At 37.9% G+C, this 21,886-nt stretch overlaps 1 protein-coding gene across 2 annotated transcripts in view; it reads right to left on the bottom strand.

The window, feature by feature from the left end:
• The window catches only part of KIF3A (kinesin family member 3A), a 51,972-nt gene extending 33,784 nt beyond the window's left edge, over nucleotides 1–18,188 (bottom strand). For both annotated transcript variants that reach the window (XM_045794728.2, XM_045794730.2), the window contains exons 1-4: nucleotides 18,031–18,188; nucleotides 14,814–15,087; nucleotides 2,933–3,077; nucleotides 2,706–2,790 (exon numbers count right to left, since the gene is read on the bottom strand). In XM_045794728.2, coding sequence (XP_045650684.1) covers nucleotides 2,706–2,790; nucleotides 2,933–3,077; nucleotides 14,814–15,087; nucleotides 18,031–18,036 — 510 coding nt within the window. In that variant the 5' untranslated portion in view covers nucleotides 18,037–18,188. The remainder of the gene's footprint in view (nucleotides 1–2,705; nucleotides 2,791–2,932; nucleotides 3,078–14,813; nucleotides 15,088–18,030) is intronic.
• Between the last annotated feature and the right edge of the window lie 3,698 nt (nucleotides 18,189–21,886).

The following is a 21,886-nucleotide window of genomic DNA, read 5'->3' as shown; positions in this document are numbered from 1 at the left end:
CAACCCAATTAAAAACAGACAAAGGATCGGAACAGACATTTCTCTAAAGAAGGTACTCAAATGGCTAACAAGCATGGGAAAATATGTTCAAAATCGTTAGCCACCAAAGAAACGGAAACCAAGCCCACAGATACCACTTGACACCGACTACAATGGCTAAATTGGAGGAGGACAACAACAAATACGGACAAGGATGTGGACAAACTGGAAACCTCATTCACTCGTGACGAGAATGTAAAATGGTACAGCCGCTGTGCAAAAGAGTCTGGCACCTCAGAAGCTTAAGCAAACAGTTAACCACAGGACCCAGCGATTACACTCACAGGTATACAACCAGGAGAACTGAAAAGATATATTCACGCAAAAACTTGTACAAGTCTAGGTTCATAACAGCATTATTCCTAATAGACGGAAAGTGAAACAACCCCAATGTTCACCTGATGGAAACTATAAAATGCAGTATGCCCATACAATGGATTACTATTCAGCAATAACAAAAAAAATCAAGCACTGACACATGCTGCAACATGGATGCACCATGAAAAGTGATTCTAAATGAAAGAAGCTAGTCATCAAACACCGCATATTGTACTATTCCTTCACATTATATATTCAGAATAGGCAACTCTATAGAGACAAAAAGGAGAGTAGTGGTTGCCTAGGACTGGGTTGAGAGTGGCATCTAAGAGGCACAGTGTGCCTCTTTTTGGGGTAAGGAAAATGTTCCAAAACTAACTGTCATTGACAGAGGTACAACTCTATGAATATATCAAAATCCATTGAATAGTACACTTTAAATGAGTAAATTGTATGGTATATGAATTATATCTCAATAAAGCTATTTTTTAAAAAAAGAAATGAAGAACGTCAATGAACTGTGAAAACACTATATTAAATGAAAGAAGCAAGACACAGAAGACCATACTTTATATGATTCCGTTTGTATGAAATATTTAGACTAGGCAAATCCATTGGACAGAAAGTGAGTTATGATTACCAGGAGGTGGGGAAAAGGGGGAATGGGGAGTGATTCCTAATGGGCATGGGATTTCTTTTGGGAGTAACGAAAATGTTCCAGAATTAGATAGTGATGGTTGTATAATTTTGTGAATATACTAAGAACTGCTAAATTGTATACTTCAAAAGGGTAAATATTATCTATTCTATATTATCTCAATTTTTAAAAACAATGAATGTGAATCAGCTAAGCTTGTAAGTTAACAACATAATGCACCTATCCACAAATTTTGTAATTCTCCAATATTTATGCATATAATTTCACATTTCCCTTTTCTGAAATGCACGATAAAAATAGTCTTTTGTGCCCGTCTCTTACTCAAAAGTGTACAAACTAAACTTTATCAATCAGCAACTTTAGTTTTTCCTCTAGGTAAAAGAAAGATTGAAAACTACTAATATTTTTTACTATATTCATGATTGGTCTTAGTATCTTTATTTTTGACACCTCAACAATTCCGGACTTAAAATCAATTCTGGAGTACTCTTGGCATTCATACCAGAAAATGAAAACACATTCATGTAAAAATCTGTGTGCAAATGTTCATAGATGTTTTATTCATAATAGCCAAAAACTATAAACTGCCTAGACATCCTTCAACAGGTCAACGGTTGAACTTTACATGTATACACCATGAAATGCCACTCAGCAATAAGAAGTCATGAACTATCAATACATGCAACAACTGGACAAATCTCAGGGGGGTTATGCCAAGTGAAAAAGGCTGATCCCAAAAGGTTATATATCGTATGGTTCTATTTATGTAACATTTTTGAAAAGACAAAATTTTAGAACTGGAAAGTAGATTAGGGCTTGTCAGGGGTTAGGCACGGCAATAGAGCAACGTAGTCTGACTAGAGGTGGATGTGGTTATGAAAGGGCAACGGGAGGCATCTCTGTGATACGACTGTGTCGTACCTTAACGTGGCAGTGGATCTGTCAATCTAAACGCAAAGAGTACAAGAAAAAGTGGAGCACTGTGAGCAAAATCTGTGGACTGTGTCAACAACAACATCATGGCTGTGACACTCTACTACGGCTCTGTAAAATGGTACCACTGGGGAGACCTGTGTAAAAGGTTCATCTACGTAAAGGGTAATGTCTCCATATTCTTTCTTACAGCCGCATGTGACTCTACACTCATCTGAATAAGAATTTTAATTTAAAAAAAGTGCAGATCAAGGGGCGCCTGGCTGGCTCAGATGGTTAAGCATCTACCTTCACCTCAGGTCATGATCCCAGAATCCTGGGATTGAGTCCCTCATAGGGCTCCTTGCTCAGCAGGGAGTCTGTTTCTCCCTCTGCCTCTACTGCTCCCCCTGCTTGTGCTCTCTTGCTCTGTCAAATAAATAAATAAAATCTTTAAGAAATAAAAAATAATAAAGTGCAGATCAATGTACATGTATAACTACTTGTAGAGTAGAAGTAAAATTATATTTGTTGATGCTTACATAATGGAACAATGAAGGAATACTGAAAGTGGTTATCTTAGGGCTGGGAAAAGTGAGAAGTTGGGGTAGGAACAATTTTACAAAGCATTAATTTTCACATTTTAAATTTTGAATCATGATCATATTACCAGGTCAAAAAATAAGTAAAATATTAAAAATACTTTTGGACAAAAAGAACCATAATTTAGTAAACATTCTACTACTTCAGAAAGTACCTCAATTTCAGTGATCCTTACCTCTAACCTCTGTGTCTGATCCTTGCCCAAAAGGTCACGGACTTCTTCATTATATATTTCCAAATAAGACACGCGAACCAAAAATCTATAAATAAAACATCATTTTAGAAAACATAAAGAGCAGAGAAATAAGAGCTGTTTTCAAATATGTTTATAAGTTTTGTACCTATATGCTTTTCTAATGTTTGTACTTCTCAATATTAGAAAATAAAAGAATTCTCTTTTACCTTGTATCACCCTCTGCTTTTGCAATATGACCAAATATGTGAGCAAATGAATTTGGAATGATTCCTCTAAGTTCAGGAACAGCTCGAACGCCTTCCATGGTAAAAGTTTTGCCTGTTCCAGTTTGTCCATATGCAAAAATAGTCCCTGAAAATGATGAAGAGAATCAAACACTTTTTAGAGTCTAATGCTACAGAACAGTATCTCTCAAAAGTAATTCCTTTGACACTGTGATGCAATTTCTTCCCTGGATTTAAAATTTATTCAAGTATGAATTTCACTTCTATTATCAACAACAATATGTACTCTGTGCCACATGAGTCAATGAGATACCCCTAATTATTAATAAAAAGTATCCCAAGCACTAAAAGCAAAATTTTACATTATGGATAATTATAAGAAATTTACTGTAATGTGTATGTTAATTATTTAATGTGGACATTAAATTGGAGAAGGTAGTATAATTGCAGCAATGAAAGAATACAGGTTCTAGAACAGAAAGGCCTCACTGTGAATCCACACATCTGCCACTTTTTAGCCACCTGAGCTTAGACAAGGATCTACCCGGAGATTGTCTCCTCAGTGGTAAAATGAGGACAAGAATAACTACCTGACATGAACAGTAAGAATCAAATGAAACAATTTTCTCCACGCGATTAGCACGAAGCCTGGTAGAGTACAAGTAAATGGCAGGGTTTGTTCTTCTTAATCCTAAAATAAATTAATTTTTAAAATATGTATTTTTTAAGTAAAAGCTGTAAGGAATGGGGGAATTAAAAAATGTGACAAAATGATTATTATAAGTAATTACAGATACAACTTAAACTTTCTAAAGCCTAAATTCATTCATTCAACAAGTACTTGGCACACACCTGAGTATGGCATTATGCTAAGCACCAGGGACACGGTGACAAACAAGACAAACAGAATCCTTAATCTTATGGTGTGTATCATCTTGGAAAGGAGATACTGGTCAAATATTTACAAGCAGGATGAGTGTTGGGAATGAGAAACGGAGTTCTAGCTGAGAGTAAAGGGATATAATCTCGGCAGAAGAAATGACACAAGAGGAAAGTGGAGGGAGATCAAGAAAGGCCTTCCAGAAAAGGTAAAGTTTAAGATATAATCTGAAATATGAGTAAGAGTTAGATAGCAACAGAGTGGGCAGCAAGAAGGAAGAAAGAAAACAGAGGTTTTGCAGAAATGAAATGAGATCAGAATGGAAGAAACAGAGATGGAAAATGAAGGCAGATGGACAGAGAGGTGAAGACACCAGCAAGGGCCTAATCACACACTGCCATGAAAGCCATGCTAAGGTTTTAAGAACTTATCCTGAAAGCAAAGTGAAGCCATAGAATGATTTTGCAGCTAGGAGTGACATCAGGATCACTATGGCTACACTGTGTGCAAAGAACTGGAAGAAAGAAAGGGGAGATGTGAAGAAACTAGTCAAAGAGCTGGAGCGGTTAGCCAAATGAGAGATGGTGCTGACAACAGAAGGGAATGAGAGAGGTGGAAGGACTTCAGAGACACGCAACAGTTAGAAGCAACAGCACCTGGGAAATAACCAGCCAGGGGACCGGGGAAAAGGAGGAATCCAGGATGACTTTCAAATTTCTGGCCTGAACAAGGGATGTATGACTATGTCATCTACTGAGGTGGTGAACACCACCAGAAGAAATGACGGTTTGAAGGGAAAGACTGTGAATTCAGTTGAGAACATACTGAGGTCGAAATGCCCATGACACACCCAAATCCATGTGTCGAGCAGGCAGGTGGAGGGATGAGATGTATTTGCCCAGGGAAGCCCTGGGAGCAGCTGCAATTTCTGCAGGAGACAGCACAGTGTGAGAAGACAGCACAAATGACATTGCTTTTCAACTACTTCCACCCCATGCAAGTAATCTCTTATGTCACCATCACTTTCAGACTTTCCGTGACAATCATCACAATACTTAATCACAACGGAAACCATTTTTTACACATGGAAATAAAAAAAAGTTTTGATTTTTTCTAACTAAATATTTCAAACTATGCCATTAAGAATATAACGTATTGGGGGCGCCTGGGTGGCACAGCGGTTAAGCGTCTGCCTTTGGCTCAGGGCGTGATCCCGGCGTTCTGGGATCGAGCTCCTCAGCTAGGAGCCTGCTTCTTCCTCTCCCTCTCCCCCTGCCTGTGTTCCCTCTCTCGCTGGCTGTCTCTATCTCTGTCGAATAAATAAATACAATCTTAAAAAAAAAAAAAAAAAAAGAATATAACGTATTGCCTTCAAAAGAGCTGAAAATATTATGAACTCACAGACCGCACGTGAGAGCCAACACAACGGCTATCATTCACTGATCATCTGCTCTGTGCGAGACCATGTACTTTACACGCATCCTCACTGAATTTTCACCCCAAGCCTAAAAGCAAGGCACTATTTATATTCCATGCATTAGCTGAGGAAACAAAGGCTTACAGAGGTTGAGTTACTTATTCAATGTCATAGTAAGTGGTAGAAACAAGATGTGGACACAGTTCACCTGGCTCTAGAGCCCTTATTTTTTAAAAGTATGTAAAGGCCAAAATTTTAATTCAAAATTAATTCCCAACACAATTCTATAAATTCATTAAATATATTAATATTATTGATTCAAAAAGGATATTGATCTATATTTTTATTTTTTTAATTTTTTTTTTTAAAGATTTTATTTATTTATTTGACAGAGAGACAGGCAGTGAGAGAGGGAACACAAGCAGGGGGAGTGGGAGAGGAAGAAGCAGGCTCCCAACCAAGGAGCCTGACGCGGGGCTCAATCCCAGAACGCCGGGATCATGCCCTGAGCCAAAGGCAGACGCTTAACGACTGAGCCACCCAGGCGCCCCTGATCTATATTTTTAAAGCTGAGAAAGGAGGACCAGGAATCCCCTAGAATAAAAGAATTTCATCTCATTTTCAGAGATGAGATTCCAAATTTCTAGTTTTTGTATGTCCAACTTAACAAATCCAATGCTAGCATTTCCTTCAAAATGAACTTTTCTTAAAACCTTACTTTTAAAAAACTAAAAATGACCTGAAATTTTACCCAACCTCCCGACTTCATGACTACATCTTAAAAATGGTAGAAGGCCTACAAAAAATCTGCATATAGATGTTTACAGCAGTGCATATTCATAACTACCAAAATTTGGAAGCAACCGAGATGTCCTTCCGTAGTAAGTGAATTGATAAATAAACTGTGGTACATCCAGACAATAGAATATTATCAGCACAAAAAAGATACAAGCTATCAAGCCATGAAAAGACATGGAGAAAACTTCAGTGCATGTTACAAGTGAAAGAAGCCAAACTGAAAGGTTAAATACTATACGATTCTAACTGTGTGACATTCTAGAAAAGGTGAAACTATGTAGACAGTAAAAAGATCAGTGGCTGCCAGGCTTAGCTGGGGAAGGAAGGATAAACAAGCAGAGCAGAGAGTGAAACTATTCTTTATGATATTACAATAGGGGATACACATCATTACATTTTTGTCAAAACCCATAGGATGTACAACCCCAACAATGAACCCTAATGTAAACTATGGACTTTGGATGATACTGATGTGTCAATGTACATTCATCAATCATAACGAATGCACCACTGTAGTGCAAGATGTTGATAGTGGGGAACTTTGTATATGTTTGGAGACAAGGGATATAAGGGAAATTTCTGTATTTTCCTTAATCTTGCTGTAACCTAAAACTCCTCTAAAAAGAAAGTTTATTAATTAAAAAAAAAAACGTTGAAAATCAGGATTATGTACTTGCCATTGCACATTTGATAATGTCAAGTAAACTACACCCTATGTTATAGTATTCCCGATTTTTGTCCTTTTTAAACATATTTTTTTCTATGTTACTATCAACAATTTTCAATCAGCATAACAGGTGGAAAATAGGTGAAAATTCCCTTGACATTTACATAGTACTCCATACAACATTTATTTTTTAAAATACACAATTTTGTTATTTCAAAATTAAATGAGTGACACTTCGCTTTCAACAAAGAGTAACAAGGACCAGATTTACCCTCTTGACAGAAATGAAAAGCAGACAAAATATACAAAGCAACAGTTTTCAAGACAATGGACCTCAGTCAACAAAGGGCGTGACCCCCGAAAATTGGCAAACAGGTGAGGCAGGATCTATGACTGCCCAGCTTCTTGCCTTGTGAGAGAGAATCGGCCACAGAGCAGCCACACAGCAGCAGAATCCAAGGAATGATGAGAAGATGCCCCAAGAAGGAGCCCAGAGGCCAAAGAGACCAAAGCAGCTAGAATTTGTAGGACGCAGTAGCAGAGAGGATAACACCGTGCAGAAAGCTGCAGATTCCAGAGGTCTGCAGGTCTTCCTCAAGTATTCTGCTGAATACTAAGCATCTCAAGAGTGTGAGGGAACTATCTAAATGGGGGGGGGGGGATCATTTGGAAGGAAGAGTCCTCAATGCCCACAAAGGCCAGAAACAGTATCTGTCTACACCAGCCAGACTGGAAAATCTCATGATGCACAGGACATTAGGTACAGTAAACAAAAGGGTCTTGCCTCAGAATTAGGGGAATAACCTTAGACTAAGTACTGCTCCAGTCCTAACTAAAGATCTTAAAAAGATCTGAAAGAGTCAGAGAAAGACAAATACCATACGATTTCATCCATATGTGAAATTTAATAAACAAAACAGATGAACCATACAGGAGGGGAAGGAAAAATAAAATAAGATGAAATCTGAGAGGGAAGCAAAGCATAAGAGAAGCTGAACCTAGGAAACAAACTGAGGGATGTTGGAGGGGAGATGGGGGGATGGGGTAACTGGGTGATGGGCATTAAGGAGGGCACTTCAAGTAATGAGCACTAAATTCTACCTCTGCAACTAAAACAAACAAACAAAACAAAACAAAACAAAAAAACCCTGAATCAAACCATTTTCAAATAACTGCAACTGAGAACAAAGCTCATGAATATTTATAGGAATTAAAAAAAATCCAAGAGCCAAGGTAAAATTCACAACGTCTGGCATCCAGTCAAAATTTGTCAAGCTTGCAAAAAAGCAGAAAGATACAACTCATAATGAAGAAATTCATCAATCAGTCAAAACCAATTCAGAACTGACACAAATGTTAGAATTAGCACACAAGGACATTAAAACAGTTATAAAAACTATATGCTACATGTTAAAAAGTTAACTGGAAAATTTGGATGGAAGTTTGGAAGAACTTAGATGGAAGATACAACAAAGACCCAAATCAAACTTCTAGGGATGAAAACTACAATGTGTGAGATGAAAAACATAAAAGATTAATGGTAGATTAGACACTGCAGAATAACAGATCAGTAAACTTTAACACGTACCAACAGACACAATAAAAAATGCAATACAGAGAAAAAAGAAAAACAGCATCAATGAGCTGTGGGACAATTTCAAGCAGCTTAATATACATGTCATTGCAGTCCCCCATGGAGAGAGTGGGGACAGGGAAAATATTTGAAGAAATATGGCTGAAAATTTTCCAAATTTGATGGAAACTACAAACTCACAGATCTAAAAAGCTTAATGAACTGTAAGCACAGAAACATAAAGAAAAATAAACCATGGCGCATCATAATCAAAAATGCTCAAAACCAATGAAATAGAAGAAAATCTTAAAAGCAACCAGAGCAAGACATGTTATGTAAAGAAGAACCAAAATAAGGAAAACAGAATTCCAGGACAAAATGCAAAAAGATGACAGTAGAGGAATATCCTTCAAGTATTAAAAGAAGAAACTATCAACGTAGAATCCTACATCTCGTGAAAATTTCTTACAAAAACAAAGGCAAAATAAATATTTTTTAGACTACAAAAGCTGAAAGAATTCATCACCAGTAGATTTGCACTCTAAGAAACATTAGAGGAAGTTACCCAATGCAGAAACCATGATACTAGATGGAGGACGGATCTACACGAAGGAATACAGAGTACCAAAAATGGTGAGTACATAAGTAAGAAAACAGGTACGTTTTTTCCTATTATTTAAATCTCTTTAAAAGACAACTGACGGTTTAAACAAAAATAACAACAATGTGGTTTGGAGTTTATAACATGTAGAAGTAAATGTCCGACAACAACACCACGGAACTTGGGAGGAGACAACTAGAAGTAGAGTTTAAATTTTTTTTTTTTTTTACTACACAAGAAGTAGCATGATATCACTTGACGGTAAAGTGTGATACATTAAAGATTTATACTATAAACCTTGAAACAACCACTAAGATAAAACAAAGATGTATTGCTATAAGCCAACAGAGAAGACAGAATGGAATACAAATAATACAAAGAAAGGCATAAAAAGGAAAAGAGGACAAAGACAAAACCAACAGCAAGACATAAATGGTTTTGATAACCCAATTAAGAAGCAGAGACAGAAAGACTGGGTTTAAAAAACAACAACAACAACAACATAAAAAAACCTACCAACTATACAATGCTGTGCAGAAGAGAGCTAACAACAGATCTGGGGCTACTATTCTTTGACAGGCCTGCTTTCAAGTTTTGCCTTTGACTAGCATTTGGGAATTTAGATTTAGGGAGGGTTCTCCCTAATCCCTAACAAACAGAGTAGCTCATTATGCCTAAACTGTTTGTATAAACAAGGTGGTTTAATACTAAACACCTGCTTTCCTTCTGCGAGTGTGGGATCTTGGCAAGTGCAAGGCTGAGGGCGCCCACATGAGCAACCTGGGACAGACACTGTGTCTCTTACAGAGCTCCTCTGACAGACAAGATTGCACAGGTATTGTCGCATTACATGGTAGAATTAAGCACATCCTGTATGCCCACTAGAAGAGGACCTCTAGGAAGTTTATACCTGGTTTCCTCCACACTTCACCCCATGCACCTTTTCCCCCTGCTGTTTTTGTTTTCTTTTTTCTTTTTTTGGTATCTTTTTTGCTCTAATAAACCAAAGCTGTAAGTACAATTATATGCCGAAACCCTCGACTTCTCCTACCAACCTCTGAACCTGGGGTAATCTTAGTGACCTCCAGTATAACTATGTACTAGAAATGCACTTTCAATATAACAACACAAATACGTTAAAGTAAAAAAGATGAACAAAGATATACCATGTTAACACTAAATCAAAAGAAAGCTAAAATGTCTATATTAATATCAAAGTAGGTTTCAGAGTAAAGAACATTACTATGGATAAAGAGAGTAATTTCATAATGAAAATGAGGTTAATGCATGAAGAGGACTTGAAACCCATAAGCATTTATGCACCTACTCACAGGGTTTCAAAATACATCAAGTAAAAAAATGACAGAACTGAAAGGAAAAGGCAAATACAAAAACATAGTAAGAGAATTCAATACCTGTCTCAATAATCGATAGACCAAGTAGAAAATAATTAAGTAGATAGAAAACCTGAACGATACCATCAAACTGATGTAATGAACATTTATAGAATGCTCCACCCAACAACAGCAAAATACATATGCTTCTCAAGAATATACAAACATTTAATAATAAACTTATTCTGGGTCATATAACATGTTTCTAATTTCAAAAGATTCAAGTTTCACATAGTATGTTCTCTAACACAGAATTAAACTAGACATCAGTAACAAAGATCTCTGGAAAATCTCAAATTATCTGGAAACTAACACATTTTTAAATAACCCAAGGATCAAAGAAGAAATCAAGAGGGAAGGAAGTACCTTGCACTACATGAAAATGAAAACACAGTATGTCAAAATCTGTACAACGCCACTAAAGCAGTACTTAGGGGGTAATTCATAGCATTAAATCTCCATACTAGAAAGTTAGAAAGGTCTCAAAATAATTACCTCAGCTCCCACCATAAGAAAGTAGAAAAAGAGGAAGTAGGAGAACCTACTCCTACTTTATTAGTCCTCTTCCAGACTAATCACAAGAAAAAGAGATGACACAAATACCATATACCAATATCAGAGAAAGATTACATCACCACATTCTGATACAAGAAAAATGGAGGATTGATATAAACAACTTTTTGCCAATAATTTCAACAACTTAGATGAAAGAGACAAATTCCATGAAAAATAAACTTCCAGATCTCACTAAAAGAAAAACAGGTAACTCAAAAAGCCTTATATTATTAAAGACATTGAATCTTTAAAAACCTTCCCACAAAAAAATACTCCAGGCCCAGTTGACTTCACTGGTAAATTCCACCAAACACTTAGGGAAGATACAATACTAATTCTAGACAAATTTTTCCATATGATTAAAAAGGTGGGAATACTTTTCAACTCATTCGATGAAATTAGTGTTATCCTGATAGCAAAACCAAATAAAGACATTACAAGAAAACTACTATATCCCTCCTGAACATAGACAAAAAGCTTAAACAAAATTTTAGCATATCAAATCTAACAACATACAAAAGGATAATATACCATGACCAAGTGGTATGGCTGGTTTCACATTTAAAAATCAATGTAACTGAATATATGAACAAATTTAAAAAAAAAAAAAGATGATTTCAATAGGTGCAGAAAAAATGCATTTGACAAGATCCAAAATCCATCCCTGGGGGGAGAAAAACAAAAACAAAGGGGAACTTACTTAATCTGATAAAAATCTATAGATAACATCGTACTTACTGGTCAAATAGTGAACGCTTTCTCCCTAAGATCTGGAACAAAACAAAAATGTCCATTCTCACCACTCATACTCAACACTGTACTGGAGGTTCTAGCCAGTACAATTCAGGTAACAAAAAGATGGGAAAGAAAGAAATTGTACTATCTTAATTTGAAGGTAACATGCTCTTGTACAAAGAAAATCCTAGGGAACTTACCAATAAATAAATAAGAGCCTACCAGAAATAATAAACAGGTTTAACAAGGTTTCAGGGTACAAGGTCAATATACAAAAACCAATTGCAAAACACAATGAGATATCACTTCATAACCATTACGATGGCTGTAACCAAAAAGACAACAAGTTTTGGCAAAGATGTGAAGAAACTGGAAACCTCATACATTGCTAGTGAGAATGTAAAAACGGGGCAGCTGCTGTGGAAAACAATCTGGCAGTTAACCTTTTGACCCACTCCTAGATATTCACCTAAGCAAAGGGAAAACATACATTTACACAAAAACATGTACAAGAATATTCACAGCAACATTATTCATAATAGCCAAAAAATGGCAACAACACAAATGTTCATCAATGGACGAATGGATAAATAAAATATAGCATATCCATTTGATGGAGTATTAATTTACCATTAAAAAATGCAGTCCTGGGGTGCCTGGGTGGCTCAGTCAGTTAAGCAACTGCCTTCGGCTGGGGTCATGATCCTGGGGTCCTTGGATCGAGCCCCACCCACATGGGGCTCCCTGCTGAGCAGGGCATCTGCTTCTCCCTCTCCCTCTGCTCCTCCCCCCTGCTTGTGCTCTCTCTCTCAAATAAATATTTTCTTAAAAAATGCAGTCCTGATACATACTATAATGTAGAAGAACGCTGAAAACATTATACCAAGTAAAAGAAGCCATACATAAAAGACTATATAGTATGATTCTATTTATATGAAATGCCTAGAACAGGCAAACTCGTACACATAGAAAATAAATACATAGTTGCTAGGGTAGGAGGGAGCAAAACTGGGAGTAACTGCTAACAGATACATAGCTTCTTTTGGGGGTGATGGAAATCTTCTGGAAACAGATTAACAGTGAGAGTTACAAATAACACTACGAATGTACTAAAACCCCTGACTTATATACTGTAAAATGGTTAAAATTGTGAATTCTATGTTATTTGAATTTTATGTTGATTAAAAAAACTACTAAAATAATTGCATTCCTATGTATCAAAAATATACAATTCCAAGAATGAAATTATAAAAACAAAAGCATCAAAAATACTTAGGAATACACTGTATGTTAACTAAAGTTTAAATTTAAAAAAAGAAAGAGGTAGGGCACCTGGGTGGCTCAGTCAGTTAAGCGTCTGCCTTCGGCTCAGGTCATGATCCCACGGTCCTGGGATCAAGCCCTCCATCGGGCTCCCTGCTCAGCAGGGGAGTCTGCTTCTCCCTCTCCTTCTGCCCCTCCCCCTGCTTGTGTGCTCTCTCTCTCTCTCTAACAAATAAATAAAAATCTTAAAAAAAAAAAAAAAAAGGGAAACTGGTAAAAAAAAAAATACTCAGGAATAAATTTATCAAAATAAGTACAAGACCTGTACATTAAAAACTACAACAAAATGCTGATGAGAGAAATTAAACAAGATATAAATAAATAAAGAAAGATACCATGTTCTGGATTAGAAGACTCAGTATTGTCAGAATAACAATTCAACACAATCCCTACCAAAATCCCAGTAGGTTTTGTTTTTGGTTTTGTGTGTGTGTGTGTGTGTGTGTGTGTGTGTGTGTGGAAATTGACAAGGTAATTCTCGAATTTATGTGAAAATGCAAAGAATCCAGAAAAGCCAAAACAATTTTGAAAAAGAATAATAAAGCTAGAGAACATACAATACCTAATTTCTACACATAAACCTACAGTAATAAAAACAGGATAGACATGGAATAGAACAGACAATCCAGAAATAAACTCACGCAACCACAGTCTGTTGATATTTGACAAAAGCACCAAGTTAATTCAATAGGGAAAGGATAGTCTAAACAAATGGTGCTGCAACAACTGGATATCCATAGAAGGTGGAAGAAAAGGCAAAGAACTTATGCCCTTACCACGCACCATCTATAAAAATTAACTCCAAATGAATCACAGACCCAAATGTAAGACATACAATGTTTACAACTTCTGGATAAAAACATAAGAGAAAATCTTATTGGTCTTGAGTTCAGCAAATATTTCTTGCCTATGTCAATGAAAGCATAATGATAAAAGAAAAAAAAACGATAAACTGGACTTAATCAAAACTCAAAATCTTTTCTCTTCGAAAGACACCATTAAAAAAATGAAAATACAAGCCACATACTGGAAGAAAATATATCCAAATCACTTATCTGATCAAAAGATTTGAATCCAGAATGTATAAAAAGCATGACTCAATAATAACACAGGCAATGAAACTGAAAAGTAGGTAAAATATTTTAAAAGATATACAAAGGGCTAATACATACATGATCAGATGCTCAACACTGTTAGTTATAGAGAAATATAAGTTAAAACAATGAGATACCACTACAGGTTCTCTAGAACGGCTGTAATTAAAAAGACCGACAATCTAAATGTTGGTGAGAATGTCAAGAAACTAAAAGAACCCTCATAACACACTGGTGGGGGAAAAAATTAATAGTCACCACATTGGAAAATAGTTTGGCAATTTCTTCAAAAGATAAATATACATTAACCATATGACCCACCAATTTTACTTCTAGGTATCTACCCAAGAGAAACTTAAAAACTTAACTGCACAAAGAACTTTCTATAAAAGAATGTTCATAGCAGCACTATATATAATTGCCAAAAAATTGGCACAATCCAGATTTCCACTGAAGATCACAAAAGGTGGTATATTCATACAATGCAATACAATTCGGCATTAAAAAGGAACAAGGTACTGATATATATAACAACATGGATGACCCTCAACAACATTATACAACTGAAAGAAAACAGGTTAGGAAGATGAGATACAAAATTTCGAGCAAAGACAGAACTACACACAAAAGCAGGTCAATGGATGCCTAGAGGTAGGACTGCAAAGGGGCATATAGGAACTTTGGGGGGTCATAAAACTGGATTGTGGTGATGGTTTCACAACTGTATGTATTTACTACAACTCATCAAACTGTACAATTACAATGGATGAATTTATAGGGTATTAATACCTTGATAAAGTTAAGAAAAAGTGAATAATATACTCACCATTGTAGCCTTCAAGAACAGAATCAATAATAGGTCTTGCAGTTAAGTTATAAACATCAAGTTGTTTACTCTCTGGTCCAAAAACAGTATCAAAAGTAAATGTCTTTGGAGGTTCATTGGAAGAATCAGTCTTATGTACAGTAATAGTTCCCCTCATCTCATCCACACTGACGGCCTGTTTATAGCACATTGATTTCTCTCTCTCGTTGAGGGGCCGGCACCTAACAACCACCTTCACATTATCACAGCTTTCAGGCTTCTCTGATTTATTGATCTGGTGGAGAAAATATTCACAAATAATGAAAAGAACATTTACTTTTACCTTCAGCAAATTAAATTTCAAATTTGAAAAAGGCTACTGTGCCATCCCAGTGCCCTGCATATATTAAGCACTAACAAATATTTGTTAAATGCAATTAAAGATCTTACAGATATACAGAAAAAGCTTCTTAAAAGATATGAAAAGGCAAATAGTTTCTTTTACAATACAAATGAGGAGAAAGAAAGTCTAATTTACATTTATAGTAAATAAATGCTTTTCAAGCAGAAAAATGAATCAGTATATTATGGACTTTCTCCACAAAAGTCCCTGACTTCCTCTGAGTTTCCTGCCTGAAGGAAAACACATCTGAACCTGGTTAGCAACTTTAATCAAGAATAAAGTAGTAGATCCTGTGTTCCCCTGAGACTTTGAGTTTTATTTTCTACAATGCATCGCTAAGATGTTTCTTACCATGTAACATATGTAGTCTATCTTCTCTATAGAAGACAACATGAAATGAAACACAGCAAACAAAGTCCAATGGCAGAGAGAAATGTTTTAGTATCCCTCTAACCTAATCAACATTGATATATGTAAAGTTTCAATTTTTGAAATTTTATGATTAACCATCTGTGTTAAAATATAACCTTAAGCAATGGCACACACAGTATGATTTCACCTACATGTGGAATCTAAAAAACGAAACAGAGGAACAAACAAAACAATACTCACAGACACAGAAAACAGACCGGTGGCTGCCAGAGGGCAGTGGGATACAGAGGTGGACAAAATGGGTGAAAGAGACCAAATGTACAAATTTCCAGTTATAAAATGAGTAAGTCATGCATAAATAATACATAGTACGGTGACTATAGTCAATAGTACACCGCTGCATATTTGGAAGTTGCTAAAAGAGTATATCTTGAAATTATTCATCATAAGAAAAAAATTTTTGTAACTCTTTATGGTGAGAGATGGTCACTAGACTCACTGTGGGGATTATTTCACAAGGTACACAAATATCAAATCACGTTGTACAGGTGAAATTACTGCGTTATATGTCAATTATACTTCAATTAAAAAAATACAATCCTGTTACTGAAGTTCAATAGTTCAGTTGAACAGTATCAATACAACACAATTTTCCCCATCTCTACTTTCACCACCTAAGTCTAGGTCACCATGATCTCACCCTAAACTGGACACCCACATCTAGTTAGGTTCTCCTACAGTCTGTTCTGTCGAGTGGCCAAACAGCTTCAATACAAATTAATCATGTTGCTCCCTTACTTAAAACTCCTCAATGGTTTCCCACAGATCTCAGGATTAAAATCACAATCCTTAGGGGGTCTGTAAGACCTGGCTCCGGCCCATGTCTACTTGTCCAGCCTTATTTCACTAGCTACCCTGCTTGGCTTTCTTAGCCACAGCCACTAGTTTTTTTAAAGCCTTTTCTTGTCACCATGCTCTTTCTTACCACAGGCTGTTTCATTCCTGTGCTGTTCCTCCTGCCTAGAACATTCCTCACTCTCCCCTTCATTTATTCTCAGATCTCAGTAAAACAGCCACTTCACTTGGGAAGACTTCCCTAACTAGGTCAAATCCCAGTATAGGCCCTGAAAGCACCCTTCTCCCTCCATCATCTACAACCAGTTTCAATTCTACTTTTGTTTGCTCCTTATTTGATTAATGTCTATCTTAAATGTCTACATCAAAGGTTGCCAACTGGTAGTCAGGGGCTGAATTCAGCCACATATATCTTTTGTTTGGCTCATAGCACTTTAACAATATTTTTGAATTAGTTGCTAAAATTTTAAAAATGGAGAAATTTCACAAAAATAACAATTTATAGATTCTCTTGAAAAAAAGATCTGACATCTGTAGGCCAGCATTCCTACAAGGAACACTTCACAATTCACCAGATTCTACTTTCTATGATATGCCAACCGTTCGCTTCATGAATGATAAGCATCTTGACTCTATCAACATGACTTTCACCTCTGGCCATGAAGGCAAGCTTCTGTCTTCCCAAGTTCAAGAACCTGGCTGGTTTTGCTCAATATTTTGCCTCCAGGGCCTAATGTGCTTGATGCCCGGTATCTGCTGAATGAACTAATAACTTGAAAGCCACGACGCGGGACAAACATTGAGCATTTAATGCTAAATGTCAAGCACTGCCCTTCAATTCCGCCGTGCATTATTACCTTATTTCATCCTGATAAAACCGCATGAGAAACAGTTTAATTATGTGGGAACTAAGGACCCAGAAAGATTGAATAATTGTCCCAGGCCTCGCAACCAGGAGAAAACAGACCAAAGCTCAGGTGTTCTCCATGACCCTAGATTGGACTTAGGACGCCCCCTGTTAAGCGTACGGTAACACTCTGTGAAATCCTACAAGACAAACATACCACCACCCACCCACCCCCACCCCCCGCCACACACACACAAAGATACCTACGGGTTACATTCTGCACTGTAAGCTAAAGCACCACGAAAGAAATGACAGCTCGAGTCAAGGGCTAGAGTACAAGCAAGCAGCTCTCGTTTCGCTACCTTCCAAGGGTTGGCCCCGCGGCATACAGACCCCACTAGGTGCGGAGCATCCAAAGCCGACCCCCCGCGGCCGCTCCCAGACGCCCTACTCCGCGAGCAGGGCTGGGAGCGAGAGCGCATCCTCTGGCGCTGTGCCTTTATGTCAAGCAGCGCAGGCCCTGCGGGATGCAGCACCGGCGAAGGCGGCAGGGCTTGTCTGGGGCCCCTCCCAGGACCGGCTGGAAGCTCCCGGGGCCCGAGCCCACCCGCCAGGCTCCCCTACCGCTCCGGCCCGTCGAGCCGGACCCTGCCCCGCCCCACCCCGGCCGCCTGCCTGATCCGCGCCTCCATGGCAACGGCCGCGCCCCCGAGCCAGGCCGCTGAGATGAGGAACCCCAGCGGCTGAGCGACTCTCCTCACCGGCATCGTGGCTCCCTCCGGTGCCCGGCGGAGGTCCCCGCCCTGGGCGCAGTCCAACGGCGCCGGGTTCGCGGTAGAGGTTTACCAGAGATTACCGAAACACCGCCTTGGCGCTCTCGAGACTGCGGCTCCTCGGGAGAGAGCAGGCAGTGCGCAAGCGCACTCCGAGCTCGCCCCGCCCCATCCCCGGGCCTCACGCTTCCTCGGCCTCCTGAATTACGCCTGCGCCGAGGCTTTCAGAGTCCGTCTCCTAGGACGCAGGACTGAGGCCGCGCCTGCGTAATGCTGACGGTCGGCTGCGCTAGAAATCTGGCCCGCATTGGGGCGGGGATACCTGGCTGCCACCGGTCGGGGGAGGGAGGTGCTTCTAGGTCGCACCGCTAGTCTCCTGGCAGTACTCCAAATATTGAAAACAACCATAGCAAAAAAATAAAAAAGCAATTGTACACTGTGTCCACCTAGAGAGCTAAAGACTTTGCATACATTAATGCGCTTGATTGCTGACTTGTTTATAAAGCCCGTATCTCTACTACAGATGAAGTCAGGAGGAGCTTTGTCTGTATTCTCACAAGTATCTCCAGAGCCTAGAATAGGACTTAAAATAGGATCTAGCACAGGACAGGTTTTCAATAAATATTTGTGAAAGAACGAATGATCTATCCTGTTTCCTGTCCGAACCTATGCTCTGAACACCTGCTACTGCGCTTGGATGTGCAATAGACAGTTCAAGATTATTATGTCCAGAACTGAAAGGTTGATTCCCGCCCCCGCGCACACACACTATATTACTCACTATGTTACTGCCCATCCCCGCCCCACCCTCCTCCAGACGTGAAAACAACAACAACAACAACAACAACAACAACAACAAAAACGCCCTCTCATACTTCCCGCAGCATAATAAATCTAAACTGAATTCTGACAATTGCTCAGGTCAAAACGCAGTCTCTTTCTCTCATACCCAACGTCCAATCTTTCAGTAGAGTTTGTTTCTATCTTTAGAACAGAGCCAGAATCTGACCACTTCTCACTACCACCATCACCGCGCAACTGTATTACCGCAATAGCTCAAAACTGGTGTCCTTGAGTGCATCCCTGCCCCCTTTAGAATGTTGTCAACACAGGAGCCAGAGTGATGGTGTTAAAAAATGAATCAGATAGTGTCCTTTCTGTATTCAAAACCTGCCAATGATTACCTATCTCACAGACTGAAGGTCACAGGCCCTCTCCCCATTTCCTACAATTTTCCCTCTGCCTCATTATTCTGCACCAGCCCCGCTTGGCCTCCTTGATTCAACAGACATTCTGGGCATGGTTTCATCTTAGAAGGCAAGGGCATTTGCACTTGCAGTAGGAGCTAATAAAAACAACTATAAAGCATCTGACTTAGTGCCAGTGTACTCTTCTAAGTGCTTTACTTTCTTTTTTTATTATTAATTTAATCCATATAATAACCTTCTGAAATAAGTACTATTAGTCATTTTACTAGAAAATAGGAACAACTATTCTACAGATAAAGAAACTCAGGCTCAGAGCCATTATGTAACTTGTCCAAGGTCAGATATATGGACAGTGGCAAAGCCCAGATCCAAACCTAGGCCCTGGAATGCTGTCCCCCTAGATATCCACCTCATTCCCTCATCCCTTTCAGAATGTCTTGTTCACACATCACCTTCTCAATGAGCTCTACCATGATCTCTCTACTTAAAATTTCAACTTTTAGCCCCAGTCTTCTTATCTCTTCTCCATATATCATATTTCTCCATAGTACTTATCACCATCTGATATACTATATATGATATATATTATGTATATACATATACACTGCCTTATTGAGATATAATCACACATATAATTCATCAATTTAAATTGTAAACTTAAATGGTTTTTATTATATACACAGACCATAACCACAATCAAAACGTTTTCATCACACCAAAAAGAAACTATACTCATAGCACTCACTCCCACTCACCCCCACCCCCTCCTCGTCAACATCCCAGCCCCACCAATCAACTTTCTGTTTCTCTTGCTTATTTGGGATATTTCCTATAACTTGAATTATGTAATATGTGGCCTTTTTTGAATGATTTCTATCACTTAATGTTCTCAAGCTTCAACCCTATTGTGGCATAGACCAGTATTTCTTTACTTTAAATGGCTGAGTAATATTCCATTGTGTGGATATACCACATTTTTATACATCTGTCAGTTGACAGACATTTGGGCTGTTTCTACTTTTTGGCCATTATGAATATTGCTGCCATAAGTTTTTGTGTGAACACGTTTCATTTCTCCTGGGTCTAATATGCCTACCAGTGGAATCACCGGGCCATTCAGTTACTGTAATGTTTAACATTTTGAGGAACTACTGAGCTGTTTCCAACAGTGGCCACACTACCAGCGATTTTATATTCTCATCAGCAATATATGAGGTTTACAGTTCCTCCATGTCCTCACCGACTCTTGCTGTTTTCTTGTCTTTTGACTACAGCCACCCCACTGGTGTAAAACAGCATCTCATGCTGGTTTGCATTCACACTTCCTTGATAACTAATGATGCACCTCTTTCCATGTGCTTATTGACCATTTGAACGTCTTCTTTGGAGAAATGTCTATTCAAATCTTTGCCGTTTTATTTGTCTTTTCATTATTAAGTTGTAAGAGTTCTTTCTAAATCCTAAATACAAGTCTCTTTTCAGATATACAATATGCATAAATTTTTCTCCCGTTCTGTGGGTTGTCTTTTTAATTTCTGGAGAGTGTTCTTTGTAGCTCAAAAGTTTTTAATTTAGATCAAATTCAAGTTATGTATTTTCTCTTTCTTCCTTCCTTCCTTCCTTCCTTCCTTCCTTCCTTCCTTCCTTCCTTTCTTGCATTGTACTTCTGGTACATACCTAACAAACCATTTCCAAACCCAAGGTCATGAAGACTTATTTTTGCAAGAATTTTATAGTTTTAACTTATACATTTAGATCTATGATATATTTTGAATTATTTTGGTATATGGTAAGATATAGGGATCCAGCCTCATTTTTCTGTTTATCACTATCCTGCTGTCCCATCACCATTTGCTGAAAAGCCTATTCTTCCCTCCACTGAACTACTGTGGCACCCTAGTCAAAAATCAATTGATCGTGAATGTGACTGTTGATTCCTAGACCCTCAACTCAATTCCATTGATCTAACAGACTGACCTAATGCCAGTCCTATGCTGTCTTGATTGCTGTAGGTTTGAAGTCATATAGTTTAAGGCCTCCAACTTTGTTCTGCCTTTTCAAGATTGTTGTGGCTATTCTGACACTCTTGTATTTCCATAAAAATTTTAGAAGCACCTTGTAAATTTCCACAAAAGGGCAGCTGGAAACTTAAAAGATTATGTTGAACCTGCAAATCAATTTGGGAATTATTGCCATTTTAACAATGTAAGTCTTTTAATCTATGAACATGGAATGTCTTTCCGTTTATTTAGGTCTTCTTTAATTTCTTTCAGTGATGTTTTGTAGTTTTCAATGTATAAATGCTGCACTTTTTTTGGTATACTCTTAAATGTTTTGTTCTTTTTTATGCTACTGAAATGGAATTATTTTTTAAATTTTATTTTCAGGTGGTTCATTGGTATTGTATAGAAATAAAACTGATTTTTTTTCTAGTACATTGACCTTGTACTCTGAAGTTTCATGAACTTGTTTATTACTTCTAAGCGTTTTTCAGTGGATTCCGTAGGGTCCTCTACATACAAGATCTTTATTTCTTCAACACTCTTGAAAGATAATTTCATTAGATACAGAATTCCAGGTTGATAGTTTTTTCTCTCAACACTTTAAATATTTCAGCCCACTTTCTTCTTGTTTGC

This window comes from Ursus americanus, chromosome 5 (genome assembly GCF_024610735.1).
Source record: "Ursus americanus isolate L20-20 chromosome 5, mUrsAme1.1.p, whole genome shotgun sequence".
Lineage (NCBI taxonomy): Eukaryota > Metazoa > Chordata > Mammalia > Carnivora > Ursidae > Ursus > Ursus americanus.
This window is presented reverse-complemented; position numbering and strand designations above follow the sequence as displayed.